General features: G+C 39.4%; 1 protein-coding gene and 1 pseudogene across 9 annotated transcripts in view; one reads left to right on the forward strand and one right to left on the reverse strand.

The window, feature by feature from the left end:
* The window catches only part of PDE10A (phosphodiesterase 10A), a 577,666-nt gene that overhangs the window by 451,535 nt on the left and 106,204 nt on the right, over positions 1-19,927 (forward strand). For all 8 annotated transcript variants that reach the window (XM_036122880.2, XM_036122883.2, XM_036122888.2 and 5 more), the window contains one exon: positions 12,058-12,086. In XM_036122880.2, coding sequence (XP_035978773.1) covers positions 12,058-12,086 — 29 coding nt within the window. The remainder of the gene's footprint in view (positions 1-12,057; positions 12,087-19,927) is intronic.
* The window catches only part of LOC118555036 (26S proteasome regulatory subunit 6A pseudogene), a 747,413-nt pseudogene that overhangs the window by 256,315 nt on the left and 471,171 nt on the right, over positions 1-19,927 (reverse strand). The gene's annotated exons all lie outside the window — the stretch shown is intronic.

Here is a 19,927-nt window from a genome sequence, read left to right on the forward strand (position 1 = left end):
TCTTTTGTGTCTTGTTATCTATGTGAACCATTATGGGTCTCTGAAAGAAAAACCCAGAAATTAATCAGATTCTGAGACTGATGTAAGATTACAGATGTCTTCCATAACATCTGTTTCAAAATTTTATGTTAACCAGAACAGCTTCTTTGTTTTCATTTGTTGACTTTATAATGAGATAGGTAATAATTTTTAACTTTGAGAGTAAATTTTTACTAATAAAACACATCGGGTTTGGTTATAGATAATAGAAATCAATCTAAGCTAGCTTAAACAAAGAGAAATGTATTGGGCCACTTAAAAATTATTGGAAGGGCTGGAGGGGGCAACTATAGGCAGAATGACCAAGAAAACTTCCTGGCTGCAGAATTTCAGCTCCTCCACTGGAATTGGCAAAGGTACTCCCTCAGCTCCAGGAAGCCCAGGGAGGCAGGAATCTGGTGCCTATGGATCCACATTGTCTCTGTTGATCTTCCCAGAAAAGGGGGGAACCTCATGCCTCTTTCTTCCCACTTAACAGTTCTGGACTCCAGTCTCACATTACTAGTATATCTGATCAGGAGATTTGACGATGTCATTTTTAATTTCCAGGACAGGAAGATCTTACAGGCAGTTGGAATTGATATTAAGCCAGTTACAATATCTGCCACTATATTTCTTTTAACCTATTTAATCTACTGGTTTATTCCATATGAGATTTTATTTGAAAATAAAAACTTGCCCTGTTAGAAAAAGTTTGGAAAGCACTGGAAGCTCCATAATTTAGGTCATGATAGCACCAAAAACCATAGAACTGGGGCGCCTGGGTGGCTCAGTCGTTTAAGCATCTGATTCGTGATATCCGCTCAGGTCTGATCTCAGGGTCATGAGTTCAGGCCTCGTTTTGGGCTCCTCCACACTGGGCGTGGAGCCTACTTAAAAGAAACAAACAAACAAACAAACAAAAACCCCACAGATCTTCTGGTAACAAGTGAAGGGCTCTGCTGGATTTGAAGCCCCAATAAACTGGTCTTTGTTCTACCTGTGCTCCAGAACCATGGCCAGTTTGTTCAGAGAGCTCAAGTTTATTGCCCCAGGATCTTAGTAGAGGTGAAGAATATGTAATCATTTATCTCAGGTAAATAATGCTGTAATTTATTTTTAAATTCTAGATACTTAATACTACGGCTATGTTCGGTTAATTTTTGTAGTGCTAATAGAAAGACATCATAATATTCACTTTTATAATTGATTATAATGAAAAGATGCAAGAGAATACTGAATTTCATGATGAGTCTTTAGCCTTCTTTGTCTAAATACAGCAATAAGATTGACTTGGATATATAAAAGAATCTAATTTTATTTATCTGATCTCGTCTTGCTCATGGTTTGCATTTCCTACTGATAGTAGAAAACATATAATCTTAGCAATTAAAGGTCTCAATCACTTCTACTTTAAAACCTACTTTTTTTTCTTCTGCATTAACTTGGTGTTTCTTGAGCACTTGGTGTTTTGTGTACTTAGTCCTAGATCAGTACCTAGGACTAGCTTTTCAGAAGGTGCCAAACTATTTTCCAAAGTGTTTATGTAAGAGTTCTAGTCTCGTACAGCTTCTTCCTAATTCCTTTCTTCCATCAGACAATTGGGCACAAAGGAACACTTAGAAAGCATTCTGGTAGTGATGTTGAGTAGCCTTTGGCCTTTTTTTTTTTTTTTTTAAGAATTTTTATTTTATTTTATTATGTTAATCACCATACATTACATCATTAGTTTTTGATGTAGTCTTCCATGATTCATTGTTTGCATATAACACCCAGTGCTCCATTCAATACGTGCTCTCTTTAATACCCATCACTAGGCTAATTTAACAATGTCCGCTGGAATCTGTTGAACCCACTTCTCAGGCTTCTAAGGCTAACGTGACTCAGAGCCTTTTAATTCACGATGGGTGGGGACAGGGGCTCTCATCTGTCTACCAGGTCTCCATGTAGACTCTTGCTGGTGCTGCCACCCCTTACGTCTTGCCTGAAACTCTCTTTGAATCCCTGACAGCCTATTGCTGGAGCAGCTTCACCCTTCCCTGTGAAATTCCTTTGGTTTGCTTGCCTTCTGCCCCGTATGGTCTTCCATGTGGACATCAAAGCTCTACAGAATGATTTGAGGCAGCTTTGAGGGAAAAGAATGAAATTGGTCAGGTTGTAAGGTTCTTAGTAAATATGGAGGAGTGACTTCAAGGTTGGTGATAGTGGGAAGAATGGAGGGGGATGCAGGACATGTTAACCCTTACTTCTCGCCCGTGCTTCTAGCTGGCACTGGAGTGTGGGACCAAGAGGACATTCTAGTCAAGATGGTAACTTGAATGGAAACAAACCAAGAATGGAATGAAGAAATGCTGGTGCTTACTTCACACTGAGCTAAAGCCTAAGTGCAAGACAAAGCTTTTTGTTTAATCAGCTTATTAGGCATAATTCATGTATAATAAATCTGACCAATTTTAAGGATATAGTTCAGTGAGTTTTCATGAATGCATACTGTCATGTAACCACTACCACTTCAACATTTCTCCCTTCTAGAATGTTCCCATATGCCTCTTTGCAGCTAATCTCCCCTCTATTCCTGCCTCTAGTCCCTGGCAACCTCCGATCTGCCTTTTGTCCTGCTTATACAATTTCATGTAAATGGAACCATACAGTGTGTTTGGTTTCTCTCACTTAGCAGAGTACTTCTCAGATTCACCTATGTTGTGCTTTGTTCATTTCTGTTTCTCGGGAATGTTTTGTTATTTGGGTATAGCACACTTTCAGCAATTCATACAGGTCCAGTTGCTTACCTTTTTTTCCTTCTCCCTTTACATTCTAATGGGTGTGGGTGGTATCTCATTGTGGTTACAGTTTACATGTCCCAGATATCTGAGGACGTCAACCATTTTTTAATGAATTTGTTTGCCATTTCTAGATTTTCTTTTGTGAGGCTTCTATTCAAATATTTGCCCATTTTAAAATTGGAGATATTTGTTATTTTAATATTTGAGTTGTAAGATTATATATTTTGGATACAAGTTTTCAGTTAGATATGTAATACTCTATAGTTCTCAGTTTATGATGTTTCTTTTTGTTTTCTTAACAGTGTCTTTTGAAGAGCCAATATACTTAATTTTCATAGAGTCTATTTTATTATTTTTTCCTTCATAGTTTTTTACTTTAATCCAAGAAATATGCTTAACTCAAGATTTTTCTCTTATGTTTTAGTTTTCACTCTTAAGTATATGATTCATTTCAGTAAACTTTTATATGTAGTGTAATGTAAGGGTTGAGTTTTGGTTTTGTTTTTTTCTGTATGAATATCCATTTCCTCCAACACCATTTGTTAGAAAGATAATCCCTACTCCAGTGAATAACTTTGGTACCATTGTTGAAAAATCACATATATGCATATGTTTATTTCTGGATTCTCTATTTGGGCTCACTGAACTGCATGTCTGTCCTTATATTGGTACCATCAAGGTATTATATTTTTGTTTCAGCTCTATTGAGGTATAATTGACAAATAAAATCATGTGTAAAGTATAGAACATTAATATAACTCACCATCAGGGAAGTGTGAATAGAAACTACAGTGTGATGTGATGTCACACCTGTCAGGATGCCTGTCATCAGATAGACAAGGGACTAGTGCTGCTGAGGACGTGAAGAAAAGTTCTACCAGCTTTGATTGATGTCGCTGTAGAGACTCTTGGTGTAACTTAGTGTAACTTCTACAACTTCTGTAGTTTTCAGAATTTACTTGGCTCTTCTGGGTCATTTGCTTTATCATAAAACAGTATACTTCTCTATGTGGTACTTGAATTTTTCTGATTATGAATCTTACAACCTTATTAAATTCACTTTGTCATTCTAGTGGGGTTTTTTGGTAAATTCCTTAGAACTTCCTACCTGAGTAATCATGTCATCTGTGAATAGTCTTATTTTTTTCTTTCCAACCCAGTTTATACCACATACATAATATTTATATTATATGTAATATAATTTTATTTAACTTGTAAGTTTATAGGTATGTGTAGATAGATAGATACACACACACATACCCCCCACACACACACACACTTTTTTGTCTTGTTTTGCTGGCTAGAACCTCTAGTATAATGTTGCATAGGAATGGTGAGAGTAAATATTCTTATCTTGTCCCACATCTTAGGAGGAAGCATTTAATCTTTCACCCTCAGGTATGGTAGCACCTGTAGGTTTCTCATAGATGCCCTTTATCGGGGTAATGAAACCCCTTAAATTCCTAATTTGCTGTGAGCTTTTATCCTGAATGAGCATCAAATGTTTTATCTCTGGGATTACAGTGTTGAACTGCCTGGTGACCAATGTCTAATAGCTTTTGTTTCATGTATTTTGTCTGGTTTTCTACTTGTTTATGACTGGAAGACAGTTTCTGTAGCAGTTAATCCTTCATGAGCAGAAGTGGCATATTATTTTCATACTGTAGGGAATGTTACCCATATCAAACTTCAGACAAAGGGAAAGTTAAGCGTTCAATGATTAATTGTTGTAAGCTATTACTTTTAAGCTAAAAAGTCCTTTAATACAGAATTATCTAGAAGTTGTAATTTCTTAACCGATACCAGAAATGTTGAAGGAGCAGAATTGTGGTAACAAGAAAGAGCCAATTTGCTGAAAATTGTGGACAGTTAAATTCTTTTTTCAGTTCTAGTATTTTGTGTTAGTGCCTCAGGAACACTAAGCATCTGCCTGGTTTGTTTTATTCCTTTGGATGGTATCAATACTAAATAAAACATATGTCCAATATAAGTGAACATATTCCTAGAGAATAAGCAATTCTCTGATGTAAGTACACCGCACAAAGGGCCCTCCTCACTCACATGTGGCCTGCTCCTCTCTCCGCTGAGACTGCTTTGCTCCCATTGGCCTGAGCAGACTCTGTCCCAGAGCGGGGTTCCTGTGCTGCCCAGTCAGCTGGTCTGAAGCAGAAAGAGAACCACTCACAATCCTTACCTTTCTTCAGACATTGAGAATTTTTTTTTTTAATAAAGTGAGACTCTTTAAAAGTCTTGCTGTTTTCCTTGTACATGCAAACTAAAAAGAAAGGCAGAATTCTAAACTCCCTCCATCCACTGCATGCTTGACGTTCTGCAGGGTGGGTGGAGGGAACGTGAAGCAACTTGGTAGAAACATAATAAAGTCCTTACATTATTTTTTCCTTTGAACAGCTATTGAGAAGTCCAAAGATGTGAAAATGAAGTTAGTAGCAAGTAGGCTACAGCAGACCCAAGAGTAACTTAACCACAGTTTTAAAAGTGAAGTTTTGCAGACAACTAAAAACTTTGGCAACACATTTCCAACTTACTTATTAATATTGTTATTGAAATTCAAAATATGATTGAGTCAGTAAAATTTAAACCTTTTTCTGAGTTCTTAAGGTTTATAATTTATTTAGTGCCAGGATCTTTATTGTTTCCAGTTTTCAGTTAAGAGCTCTGCTGACATAGTAGTGTGTGATTAGTCAAATCTCATGGAATCTCATGTACTCCAGAGAATGTTGGGAATCGGGAGATGAACAGTACATTTGGGACAATTTCCATCCTCAGAAGACTCCCAGACTATTCAGACTTTGATACTAAGTCCTTCTTTATCATTTTTATAAATAAGACAGGTAAGCTTTGGATTTCTCATTTTCCCACATCCTCAGTATTGAAGCAACGTAATAAAGAGCATTCCTAAAATGCATAAACACTGTAAGAGTTTTAGGAAAGCTCAATATTTTTTTATTTATAATTCCTAAAATTTCTTAGCAGTTTCCAAATAGCCTCTTGCAACTATGAATTTTGAAAGGCATTATTAAATACAGAATTTTCCATGTTAAGACTGCATAATTTCCCAAATGTTAACAGAGTTTAAAGTTAATAACTCCAGTTTCTCCTGTCAGGGTGATAGAATCGTTCACATATTTTAACAGCTCATATAGTATCAACTGATAAATCAAAATCAACTTAAAATGTTTCTATGTATAAGCCTGTCTGGCATGGGTTTGCTCAGGTTTTTCTCATGGTGAACTTTAAAGTTAGTTACCTTTGCTCACAGGCATGATGCCAATCCAGATAATGATCAGGACACATAGAGTTCAGTCATAGACTCAACACAGTTCTAGGCCCCTTAGAGATAACTAATAATTTCTACAATATGTACAAAAGAAGAAAAAACATGGTGATCGCATCATGATACCTTTTTTCAGCTTTGCTTCTGTGGCCTTGATAAGTGAAATCCAACATATATATATATATATATATATATATATATATATATATATATATACACACATATACATATAATTTTCTCTTAGCTACAAGAGAGAAACTATATCATATTATATATACAGCACTTATCTACCATATATATTCTTAATCCTCATACCTACAAAATATAAGGAAACTACTTTGTAAATTATTACATTTTATATGTATAGGAAAACACCTGTAGTTCTCACTATGCCATTTTAAGCCATCACTTTTCATTATAGAATTGGAAAGGTTCATGGACTAACTCTAGGAATGGTCTTATTCTGTTTATATAGAATTAAGTACAAAAGAATAGACTACAATAGCATATGCTAGAAAACATGATTCTCCAAGTTATTAAAAATCATAATAGTCCTTCAGGGAAAAAAATAACAGCTTTACCTGTTTTATGATGTAGCTTGTGAACTTGTATATATATCCTCTCCCCCTTTTTTTTCTGACCAGGAATATCACAAGTATATAGTTCTTTATACCTTTCAGTTACCTAGCAATTTATAGTTTATTTCATTTTTCCCCATTAGTTGGCACAAACCAACTAACCTGGTGCTTAAGTTCTTGATTACATGGCTTCTGTTCTTCCATTAGTGCCTGGTTTTAATGTTAAAAAATTAAGAGAGAGAACAAAACAAAGTGATCGCTATCCTTACGAGTTACACTAAGAAGTTTTAGACCACTGGCAAAAGTGACAGTCTTCTAGTGTTTTACCACTCTGTTGACGTCTGAAGAAAAATACTCTGCATGCAAAAGCATCCTTGTCTGTATCATAATCATTCAAGAATCTTTTTGGAATGCCTTTTTGTTCAGTAATGGAAAAGAAATATTAGGTGTTATCTCTTGTCTTCAAGAACTTCTATTGAGTCAGGAAGTTAAGTCACCCGCATGTATGTAGCTATCAACAGAAGGCAGAATGTAATTCATGCCAGATTGAATGGGGAGAAACAAAACTACAGTTTGCTGACAGCTCACTGTGTGCAAGAACTTTATATACATTATCCCATTTACTCCTAATACCGTCTGACCTGACCTTCTCTTGTTAAGTCTGATATTTCCAAGTCTGGAAAGGTCAAGGAACCCAGTTACGGCTTGTCAGTGAAGCTGAGATTTGAAAATAGATCTGTTTGGACTCCACACTTACCGTTTTTCTATAGCACTCTGCTTTCCCAACAGGAGAGCAGTATATGAGACTTCTAAGGAAAGGATGCGCACCAGGTGCCTTTGAGAGGGCCTCATGGGCAAAATGCAAGCTGAGCTAATTCCTGAAAAGGAGGAGGATTCAACTTTGGCAAGAAACAGCAGGGACACTCAAGTCTCAGGGTCTTTACTCAGGCTAATCCTTCTGCCTGGAATGCGCTTCCCTCAGGGAGCTGCTTTCACAGCTCACCACCTGGACTAGGCCCGTTCTGACCATCCCTTCTCCCACCGCTCTCTGAGATTCCCTAACCTGCGCCACTTTGTATCCCACTTAAGGCACTTACACTGGGAACTTGCTGTACAATTTAGTGTTTTATCATGTTTATGGTTAGAATAAAGTTTTATCATGTTTATGTTTAGAATAAAGCTTCATGAGCACAGGGATTATTGTTTTTTCCTTTTGTTCGAGATATATTGTAGGCACCTAGAATAGTGCCAGGCACTTAGTAGGTACTCAATAATTGTTGTTTGAAGATATAAAGATTTTGAGGTAAGAGTTAGCAAAACATGTTTGAGGCTCTAGAAAGACCAGTCTTATAGAGTGGGAAGGGAGTCCCCCTGTGTTGCATATTCCAGTTGGAAAAATAGAGCAGAACCAAACTGTGAGGACTTAAATCCTAAACAAAGGAATTTCTTGGTAGGAATAGAAGAGCTTTCTGGAACTTTTAAGTAACAGTGTGTTAATTTAGTGGTATGAAAGTAATATCCTAGTAACATCTTGTTACCTTTCCTTCATGCTTTTTTGAAGTGTTTTTAGTTTTACCCTGTAAAATTGGCTTAATAAATAGGGGAATTAACTCTCACATATGCAGGAGTCCCTAGGTATAAAGCAGGCTTCAAGGTCAGCTGATTTCAGGTTGACTCCCCTCATGATTGTACCCACTAGGGCCAGTCCCTATGCTTGTGGTTCTCTCAAAGCCATGAAACAGAAGTCCTTCCCTTTAGTCTGATTGGGCCAACTGAGGCATTTATTCAGTGTCTGGCACGTATTACATGTTTGATAAATATTTGGGGATTGAATCTTAAGAGTGCATTTTTGTAAGAAGACAGCTGTCTTTAGACAAGCTCCACAGCTCCTGCAGAATGCAGGAATGGCTGGAGGAGGCTGAATGGAGCCACGCCAGCTCCCAGGAGCTGGAAGTACAGTTGACCCTTGAACAACAGGGGGCTTAGGGGTGCTGACCTGCCCCCCCACCACAGCTGAAAATCTGTGTGTAACTTTTGACTCCCCAAAACTTAGCTACAAATAGCCTACTGTTGACCAGAAAAAACCTTACTAATAACTTAAACAGATTAACACATTTTGTATGTTAATATATATATGATAGTCTTAAAATAAATTAGAGATCAGAAAATATTAAGAAATCATAAGAGAAAATACATTTATAGCACTGTAGTATATTTGTCCAAAAAATCCATGTATACATGGACCTGTTCAGTTCAAACTCATGTTGTTCAACGGCCAATTGTATGTATTAATTTTCATGGGAAATAAATATTTTCCATAATGAGAAGACAGATATGCTCTATTTAGGAATATTAGAATACCTGCAAAGCCCACAAGGCGAAGTGAGTGGACAGTCTTACGGGACAGAGGCACAGTGAAGTCCTCCCAGAAATCACCAATTTCTGTCACTTCTGGTCACTGTGTCTTTTCTTTGGATGCACAGTATCAATATCTTCAAGTTCAAAATCTTGAACTTCTCTTATCCTATGGAACAAGCACTGAAATTAAACTTGTCCATGGAAGATGTAGCAAAAAATGTATGTTAAACTTAAGGAAATGATTGATCAATTTAAAAAGTAGAAATTGTTCAAAACACATTCTCGGAACATAGAGTAATAAAGCCACAAAGCCAAACACAGAGTAAAGAAGAACATGATAAGCAGCCACCGAACTTCAAATCAGACATCATAGTATAAATTCCCTTATGTTCTAATTATATTTGGGTTCATTCCTGAAATCCCATTTCATATTCAAAGAACTATCAAAAGTCATCACAAAAGTAAAAGTACAAATATATGCACAGCTTTAAAGATTTGTAAGTACTTAATTTTGATTTAAAGAATATCCTGACAATATAATTTGATTCTGAAAAAGTTTTTTCCACAAAGACATTTTCAAAATAACAGAGCAGAAAGATCATCCCATCTTCCTCACGCAGTTCATAACTCCTTGCAAAGCATCTAGCAATTCCAGGTTAAGAGCCCAAGGCTTAGAATGTCTCCTTCTAAGAACCCATGACTGGAAGGTCTCCATACCTCCAGCACACACTCAGGACTGAACTGTTGGGACCACATTAATAAAATCTTGCTCAGCAATAAAGCTTGCTTTAAAATGAAAGATGTTGGGGATTATGGCAAAGTAAGAAATTGCCATGGATGCAAGATTTTGAATAATTCATGAGCATCAAATTAGTAACAAAAATGTTCACAAAAGCAGACACTAATTTTTATGCAGCTTTAGGGGTTCAATTAACATTTGTTTATTCAACAAATATGTACTACGGGATCATTGTATGCCAGGCATGTATCCCGGTTCTCAAGGAGCTAACATTCTAGTGGGATGAATAAACAAGAAAACAAAAACTAATTTCAGAGAGAGAATGTCTATGACTGTTAAAGAGAAATTTATTTAAAAGAAGAGAAAAAAGAGAGAGCATCTTCAATCTCAACATCATCTTAATGATTTTTAAAAGCTTTAGGAAGAACAGCTCATGGGGGAAAAAATCCCTTGGAGGTGTACTTACCTAGTAAGTACACCTTCAGTATGTATAAATACCTACTGGTATAGTATCTTATGGACACTCAAGTTTGAGAAGCGTCAAGCAAAAACTAAAGGAAAAAGCAAAGGGTACATGTACTTACAGATACCTAGACATTCAAATTCTTCTTCCCTTGAGCCAGCATTCAGATCTGAGGATGGCTGTGGAGAGTGGGAGGTCCCAAAGTGCCACAGTCCCGAGCGCCAATCAGTCCTGAGAGTAAACTTCTTCGTACAACTGCTTTTCATTATGTGCTTCTTAATCTACTGGGACATGTGGCCATGTTCACTGCATTTCTTAGATTAAAGTTAAGAACATGTAAGCCTCTGTAACTTTAGGATCTGTTAATACATTTGTTGTAATGACTAAATTGCATAGTTCTATCTCTGGGGGCAGTCTGGGAGAGGTTAGGGGTTGGGAATTGAGAGTAGATGAAATTCTGCTATGATGTGACTTCAGTGTGGAAGGCAAAGCTAAGTGCTTTTCCTCCAGCATGCTCAGGGACATTCTGGGGAATGAGATGCAGTACTCAAGTCACTAGGGAACAATTAGAAGAAAATATATAATATTGTATTAATACAATAATGGCCCCAAAATAGGAACTGTTTATTGAATGTCTATTCTCCAATAGTCCCAAACTTGGTAATTTCTGAAAGGCTCCAGGTAAAGTCATTTATGCAGCTAACATGGAAATCTAGTTTCCTTTACGTTCTGGAGCATCCGAGGGACGGGGTAGATGTGTGCATGCGCGTGTGTGCGTGTGTGGTGAGCGACCAGTTTGGAGGCTGCTGGTTGATTTGGCACTAGACTTGGTGTTATCTGTGGAAATGGTGGCAGGCAACAAATTGGAGAAAGATTAGCAAGAAGAAAACAACAGGCATCAGCAGTTGGTTAATAAGGATATTGAAGGAGGAAGGAGAATCCCAACCCTGTTTGAACTTGTGGGACAGACATGTTTTTGTCAGTGTCGAGATAAATTAGACTGTGCTTTGGAGTAACACAGAATCCATGAGGTTTGGGGCACGTTAAGTGTGCGCTAATGGTGGTAGTCAGACAGGATTTGATTGATGAGGAAGATACAAGATAGCGGTAGCATTAAATTAAAGGCTGCCTCCCAGTGAGGGCTCTGGAGAGGCCCAGCCCAGCTGCTGTCTGTAAGGGCCGCATAAATATCCTTTGGGTCAGAACCAGTGACCTAGAATGGAGTCTTGGCCAGTTTGTTTCTTGTACCCTATTGGTCATGTGGGCGTACTGTTGTCCTGTGGCCAGCCCCATGGGGAAACCCCTTCAGAGGGTCACACCTAGGCGTGCCATCCATCGATCTCACTTTATGGGAAACACTGCTGACAAGCTGGTACAGGTGGCCCCCCAAATCCCAGGACCCATGCGACAAAGCTGCCCTGTGGACAGGTGTCTTTCATGCCTTGGCCCGGGTGCTGTGCAGGGTCGTGTCTCACTCCAGCAAATAAGAGATGCTGTAATTAACCCCAGCAGAACAGATGTTCACAGGCACTGTGATACTCATGTGGTTGTGTCATTTAGAATATTATTTGCAGATGCTACCATTTCAGAATGTCTAACAAGACAATCTTGAAAATGGCCTGTGAATTGTTGCGGTATTTCGTTTCCCTCCAAACTTTATTTGTGCATCTAACTCTATTATGTTTAACCTTTAGTTGATAGATGTTTAAAGCCAAATTCTTAGATTTTGTAAGAAGTTTATTGAGAGTGAATGACATATTCTGTATTTCAGAACCTACTTGGAGTTTCTAATTGTGTTTTTCCCTTCCTTTTCCTTCCACCAGATGAATCGGCTCCTAAGGAAGTCAGCAGGGTAAGTCATGTGAATATAATTTCTGCCACCACAGTATAGGGAGTAAATAACTTGCATACATTTTCTCAGGGCTCTCACATGTTAAAGTATTAGAAAAATAATGGCAAAACCCAAGTGTCTGCTCCAGAGCATCACTCATTAGTATGGAGTAAAGTCAGTAGGGAGAACGGTTGCAAATTGGAGGCCCCCAAAGTGAGTAGAGCTAACAGCTGCGTTTTGTTTGGCCTGCACGTGCTTATGGGGTTTTCTGAATGAGTTGCCAACATTAGAAACTGAGAGACTGCATGTAAAGACTGGATTTCTGGCTGCTTTTACACTGACACAAGCATTCCCAATGTGGTGGCAGGCCGCTCCAGCCAAGGAGCGAAAGCCTCGCTCACGCTCCCCCAGCGAGCAGCTTTACCCTGCCTTTGAGTTCATGCACCTTGTTTGTGGGTGAACGAAAGGTGACTGCTTGTGCATTCAAGACCATGGCATTCCTCAGGACTTTTAGAAATATTAAACACACTGTTTTTGTGTCCAAGAGAAATTACTTAGTGTTAACTTTAAGAGACTTACTAAACTTAAAAGCTTGTGGGGCATGAGTACTGAAAGCTTTTAGCAAACTGTGCTTAGTACTACAAAGTTATAATTCATTACATATGAAAAATATTTTAATTATATATTCTGTATACAGTAAAGATCTTAAATGTGGATTAAATATTGAAAATAATCATTTGAATTGCATCTGATGCAGTCTTAGGTAAGACATCACTATTATAAAATATAAACTGAAGTATTGTTCGTAGGATCACATATACAGGTATATTCCTTTACTTTCGATTATCTGAAGAAAGGAACCTCTAAAATGACTGGAGCCATTGCTGGAGACTGGGCAGAACTCCCTCTGTCCATAGCAACCTTTACCGACTCTTAAGGTTTCTGTAGATCTCAGGGTTTTACTGGAGACCTCCACTATTAACAGAGCTCACCACTGGAAAGTTCCCAAGTCTGGGTGCTTTAGGGTATAGCGGGGGCTTGAGGGGTCCGCCTGGAATCTTTGCAGCCACTGGGACTAGCAGCAAAGGCTAGAAAGGGATGTTTGCAGATAAAGGGGGGATTCTGACGGGCAAACACAGGCAGAGTCGGAAGACATTGGGGTGTTGCTCTCAGCAGAGCTGCCATCTCGAATCTCTGACGTAGCACCATGCGCTTTGTAAATGAAGGGTGGTGCGGAGAAATCTACAGCTGGATGAACGTGGGCGAGTGAGGCTGGGAACTCTGCACGTTAGTCTTGAACAAGTGAAACTGGAGTTACCAGGCATCAGATTGGAGATACTTAGAAAGCAAGTGCTTACACTGTTGAGCCAAGAGGAAAGGCCGTAGCTAGATACGTAGATGGGTTTGGGTCTGTAGCACACAGACAATGCCACGGGACGAACAACATCACTTAGGCCGTTTGTCCGTGGGGAGAGAAGGTCTGAGCGCTGAACTTTGGACGCTCCAGTTGTTTTGTGGAGAAGACGTGGAAAAGTTCACAAAGGAGATTCAGAAGGAAAAGTCAGTAACGTGAGGAAAACCAAGAAAACTCCTTTGTCAACAGATTTTTAAAAAATAAACTATAGGACTGTGTATTTATTTAAGCTCCATTTTATCTTGTTTGGAACCATCCCAACACTTTGAGGAGAGCCTCATTCTTAACTTCTGTTACCTAACATTCTGTTTCTGTTTTGAAGCTACAGATTTGAGTAATATTTCCAAGTTCTTTTCCTATGCCCCTCTTCAGTTTATTAAATAAGTAGGGCATTGCTACATATGGAAATTTCACCCATAATAATAATGTGAGATACCATGTCAGATGCCTTAAAAGCAGCATATCCTGGGGCTCCTGGGTGGTCAGTCGGTCAAGCGTCCAACTCCCGATCTCAGCTCGTTTTGATCTTTGAGCCCTGCGTTGAGCTCCACGCTGGGCACGGAATCTACTCAAAGCAAAACAAAACAAAACAAAGCAGCCTGTCTGAGCAGTCTGCTGTATTTTTCTGCTTACACATCGTCATTCAGTCACCACGTAGTAATTGATCCCCACTCCCCTAGGCTCATTGAGGAAGAAGCTGGACAGAACTTGTCCCATCACAGTGTTTCCGTCAGTGTGAGGGGTAGAGGCAGTAGGCACAATAAGTAAATAACACGTGCCCTGGGTCAGTGGTAATGAGCACTGGAGAGACAGAGCCAGGGTGCGGGGCGGCGGGGTGCGGGGCGGCGGGGTGCGGGGCATCAGGGTGTCGGGGCGGCGGGGTGCGGGGCGGCGGGGTGTGGGGCATCAGGGTGTCGGGGCGGCGGGGTGCGGGGCATCGGGGTGCGGGGCGGCGGAGTGTCGGGGCGGGGGGGTGCGGGGCATCAGGGTGCGGGGCGGCGGGGTGCGGGGCGGCCGAGTGTCGGGGCGGGGGTTGCGGGGCGGCGGGGTGCGGGGCAGCGGGGTGTCGGGGTGCGCGGCGGCGGGGTGCGGGGCGACGGGGTGCGGGGCATCAGGGTGCGGGGCAGCGGGGTGTCGGGGTGCGCGGCGGCGGGGTGCGTGGCGGTGGGCTGGGCGCGTGTGCATGTGCGGCCGGGCGCAGCTCACCGGGAAGGTGACTGAGGGAAGACAGAAGGGGCGTGAAGCCGTGAACCTTGCTGAGAGCTGGGGGAAGAGCATTTCAGCAGGTGGCACAGCAAGGGCAGAAGCCTGAAGACGGGAGGCTTATTGTACAATTCTTATTCTTTAATTTTTTTGAAAGCGGTTGCTTTCCTAAAATTCATTTTGCACATATTCTTCCTCTCACATCTCAAAGTAGCTTTATCCTGGGTATACTAGCATGATTCTCACACCTGTGTATTTTGGGTAGTTTTTCTTCTTTTTCTAATGTTGTTATATATGTTGAGAGGTTATTTGTTGACTTCTATTTTTATGTTTGTTTGTCTTCGAGTGATGTTAGGTTTGGTAGAATTTCCTTGTCTCTGCATACTGTAAATGTAAATGTTAGAATTGTCCTGTTCGATGCTGTGTTGGAACGCTAGCTAGTGATGTTCAACAACACGGATTCAGTAGGGGTGGCCAAGGGGCACAGTGAGGGAACAGAGTGGTGGACATTCCCACAGGAGAAATTGACCTATGTCACTTGTCTGTAGGTTGACTGAAACGAATTGTTGTATTGGAATCAACATTTCTTTGTAATGTTTTCATTTTAACCTGTCCTGGTAAACAGTACGACTACATCCAGTCTAGTGATTTCATAAAACTGAAAGAATGCTCAATTCTGTTAGTGAATCCTGGTTTCCTTGAATTTCTCAGTGTATTTCGAAATTCAGGGCCCTGCTGCATAAACAGAGGGAACTCGCATCCACTGCTCACCATATGCATTTGGGATCCTATGTCATTAATTTCCCCAGAGCATTTGTTATTAACTTAATGCAACAGTGCCATTTCTTGGGACGGGAAATTTTAAGGAAGCCCTTGGTGACTGTTTTCAATTAGGTTTCACTGGTATTAGGTCACCTTGAAATCGGTGGCACATGGCTGCCGCAATTGCCTGGTTTCTCTGTTTTTATCTTATTTAGTTCTTTAACAAAGTGAGAGGGGGAAGATTATAGACGGACAACTTTTTTTTTTTTAAGATTTTTAAGTTATCTCTACAACCAATGTGGGGCTTGATTAAGAGCCACACACTCCACTGACTGAGCCAGCCAGGTGTCCCTAGAATGACAACTTTTAAATGATTGTTTCTCCTGGGATAGTTAGTCTTTTGCTTTTGTTTATTTGTTTGTTTGTTTGTTTAGGAGGGGGACAGGGAGAGGCAGAGGGAGAGGTGTGCGCACCTCTTTATTTACTTTTTTAAAGATTTTATTAATTTATTTGACAGAGAGAGAGAGCACAAGCCACGGGGAGTGGCAGAGGGAGAGGGAGAAGCACTCCCTGATGAGCAGGGAGCCCGATGCCCAGCTTGATCCCAAGACCCCGGGATCATGACCAGAGCAGAAGGCAGATGCTTAACCACCGGAGCCACCCAGCGCCCCAGTAAAAATCTTAAAAAAAAAAAAAAAAAGAGATAAGAATCTTTTCATACTTAAATAGGTGTATTTCCTTTTGTGTGAATTGCATCTCTGTGCCTTTTGTTATAATACATTTAAAAGAGCTTGTCTGATGCAGTGTAAATCACACTTAGATTTGAATTCCTACTTTGCCACTCTTTATCTGGGTGACATTTTAATAAAACAACTTTTCAAAGCCTCAAATGTAAAGTGGGGATAAAATCAACCAAACTTAGAGGATGCAGCTAAAACAGGATGAAAATTTATATTCTTATATTCATTATTAGAACACCAAAAATAAACTTTTAAAAAGCAGAGGGGAGAATTAATAAGAGAAGAACTTAATGATCAACACTTAAAAATATAGATGTGATTATTAATGCAAGAGGTATTTTCTTAAATGAATCAATAAAATAGACTATCTTTGGCAACCTCTTCAAGAAGTAAAATACAAATGTTAAGGAATGAGAAAGGGAATATAACTATAAACACGGAAGTTATGAATGATTTAATAGGAAATACTGTATACTAATACATTTGAAAATTTGGACATAATGGCCAATTTTGAGGAAATTCTAAATTATCAAAACTGAAGAAGAGTTAAGAAATCTAAACATACTATTAACCAATGAAAAATCTGAAAAATTAGTGAAAACCACCTAAAATGGCATGATGTCCAAAAGCTTTACTGGGTAATTCCACCAAACATTAAAGAAGAGATAATTTCTACATAATATAAAGTATGTATTTCAGAAGTTAGAGAACGAACTCATTCTAGGAGGGAAGTTTATTCCTGACACAAAAGTTAGAGCATTATAAAAAACAAAAAAACTACCAACCATTTTTACTAGTGGAAACATAAGTGCGAAAATCCTAAGTAAATAAATTCAGCAGCACTTTAATAGTTTTTCATTGCCAGGCGATGGCAAGTAGGTTAGTGCAGTAATCCTATAAGAGATGAAGATGATTTGGACCAGGGTAGCGGGTAATGGAGGTGAGGAGCAGTGCTTGGATTGATAGATGCAATTCTAGATATATTTGGAAGGTAGAGCTAACTAGAGTTGCTGATTAATCCAGATGTACACATCTTATATAAAATAAGAAAGGAGAAATGATGGCATTTCGGTTTTGCCTGAGCAAATGAGAAGATGGGATGCCATTACATGGATGGCAGTGTTTGCAGGAAGTCATCATGGGGTGGCGAGGTCATCAGGTGCTCAGGTTTGGATGTGCTATTTGAGATACCTAATAGATTTCTAGATAGAGATGTTAAAGAGGTAGTGGTTGGATATATGAGTCTGGACTTTAGGTGAATGAAGTGAATTAGAGATACAAATTTGAGATTTATTAGTGATATGGGTGATTTAAGAACCACCAGTATATAATGGGATGTAAGGATGCAAGGCTGGATGAGATCACGGAGGAAGTGAGTGTGGTTTAAATAGAGAAGAAAATGTACAGACCAGCCCAGGGCCAGGACATTTAGGAGTCTGAGGTAGGAGGAAGGCTTACAAAGACTGAAAAGAAGTGTCCAGGAGGCAGGGGAGAACCACTGGGCACGTGCGTAGCAGTCAGTATGCCAAGTAAAAGACAGGAGTCAACCACGCCAAATGCTGCCCATATTTCAGGGGAGCTGAGAGTTACCCTGTGGATTTGGCAAGGTTGAAGTCGTTGGTAATCTTAATAAGAGCTGTTTCATTGGAACGATTAGAGTGAGTTTGAGGAAGAGAAAAGAGAAATTGAAGGCAGTGAATATAGACAGTCGTTTTATGGAGTTTTGCCCTAAAACGGAGAGGGGAAAGAGAGGTGGGGGAGCTAGATAGGAGGGGGATCAATACTGTTTTTACTGAGCTATAATCAACATGTGACATTTTATTAGTTCAGGTGTATGACACAATGCACAGCGATTCAATATCTGTAATGCTGCGAAGTGATCACCCTCGTGAGTCTAATGAACACCCATCACCACACATAGTCACATTTTTGTCTTGTGATGAGGTCTTTTAAGATCTACTCTCTTAGCAACTTTGAAACACATAATACAGTATTGTTAACTGTGGTCACCATGCTGTACATGACATCCCTGGGACTTCCTTATTTTGTAAGTGGACATGTGTACCTTTTGACCTTCTTTGTTCATTTTGTTCACCCCTCAATTCCTCCTGGAATGTTTGGCTTTTAAAATGTTTTTTCTTTTTTAAAAAAAGGGGTAAATGACAACGTGCACATGTATTTATGGGAGTGATCCGGGAGAGAGGAAATGTGCTGATACAGGACAGGGCAGGAGGAGCTCTGGGGGGACGCTGCCCTGCCCACCTTTGGAGCCTCCTTGTGGCATATCAGTCTTTTCCTTTAGAACTGAGCCCCATTTACTCATTTTCCATTTCTTTTCATACCGTATCATCTATAAAAGACTTTAAATTGGTTATCAGAAAAATAAGTATAACAACAAAACAGTGGAAGAAGAAGAGAAAAAAAATTTTTGAGTAGTCAATACTTTTTTCTAAATAAGCAGAAGACTTGACTTTCAATTCCAGACACGTGAAGCATGACCCAAGGGAAGGCACTTCACTTATTCTCTAAGGGAAGAGTGCTGATCCATTTTTTTTTCAGGGCAAAGTTTTATTGAGTTTCATAAGACCGCAAATCTGTTTATAGATCTGATTTTACATCAATCATTAGTTTCAAAGGCATAATATTAAAATGTGGTTCAATGTTAAGTAAATGAAGTAATATACAGGTGGCTGGAGTACAGTAGACACATGTTAGAATTTTCTGGAGTAATTTCTCATGTTACCTATATCCTCCCTCTAGTAGATAATCCCAGGCTATGGTGCTGTGGCCCAAGGATAGAAGTTAGAACATGCAGAGAAGCAGACAGAAAGCATGTCTTTAAAATCTTCCTGAGTATAATTTCCTTTAATCAGACTTCGGCTAAGAGGTGGGCCTTGGACAGTTAATGATGATACTTATAAACAGGGATCTGGAGGGCAGGCAGGTAACCTGTCCCCATTGATTATCAGCATATCTGTAAGACTGAGAAACCAGAAGAACAGACAGTAGATGTAATGTTCCCATCAGGTAAAATGAAACTCTGGCATTTTGAATTTTGAATATCATAGAGCCCAAGTATTTCTTATTACATTGGAAAATCACCCCACCTTAGGGAGGAATATGGGGCACCTACAAGCAAAGTCCATGTTTTCCTCATTACACAGGCCAAAACAGCTTTAGGCAACCTGAGTTTTATGGAAACCCAAAATAAGGTTTCTTATAAAGTGTGGTATGGTTAGTTTTAGCCTAAATTTCATTTCAGAGGCTTTGCTGCTAGTTGTTAACAATAGCGACAGAAACCTGAGAAACCTGTGTGGAGTATCCGTTCTAAGCATCTTGGCTTCCTGAAAGAATTATATAACCGAAGTGCATCATTCTGCTATATGGAAATATTTCATACTGACCATTTAAAGACAGTGATTTTTGTTTGCTTGTATTTAAGATGAAGCCCATAATCTTAACAATAGATTAAACACATGGATCATCTGCCTGTGGAAGATTTTGCTGATCCATCCTATTAATCACTATGGTGTTGTTTCATCTAAACAGCAGTATCAAACCGTTACAAAAAACAAATTTTAAAGTGGAAACTAAACACATTCCTCTTTTGCAAGATTTTATATTAATACCTATTTTGTCAGACAGTTCTTGGCAACCGCAGCTCTGTTGTAGAGGATAGACTTTGAGAAGTACTAACTACAGAGGGACTATATTAAGCCCGTACACATAGCTGGTCTTAGTCC

The sequence above is a fragment of the Halichoerus grypus genome, chromosome 9 (assembly GCF_964656455.1).
Source record: "Halichoerus grypus chromosome 9, mHalGry1.hap1.1, whole genome shotgun sequence".
Lineage (NCBI taxonomy): Eukaryota > Metazoa > Chordata > Mammalia > Carnivora > Phocidae > Halichoerus > Halichoerus grypus.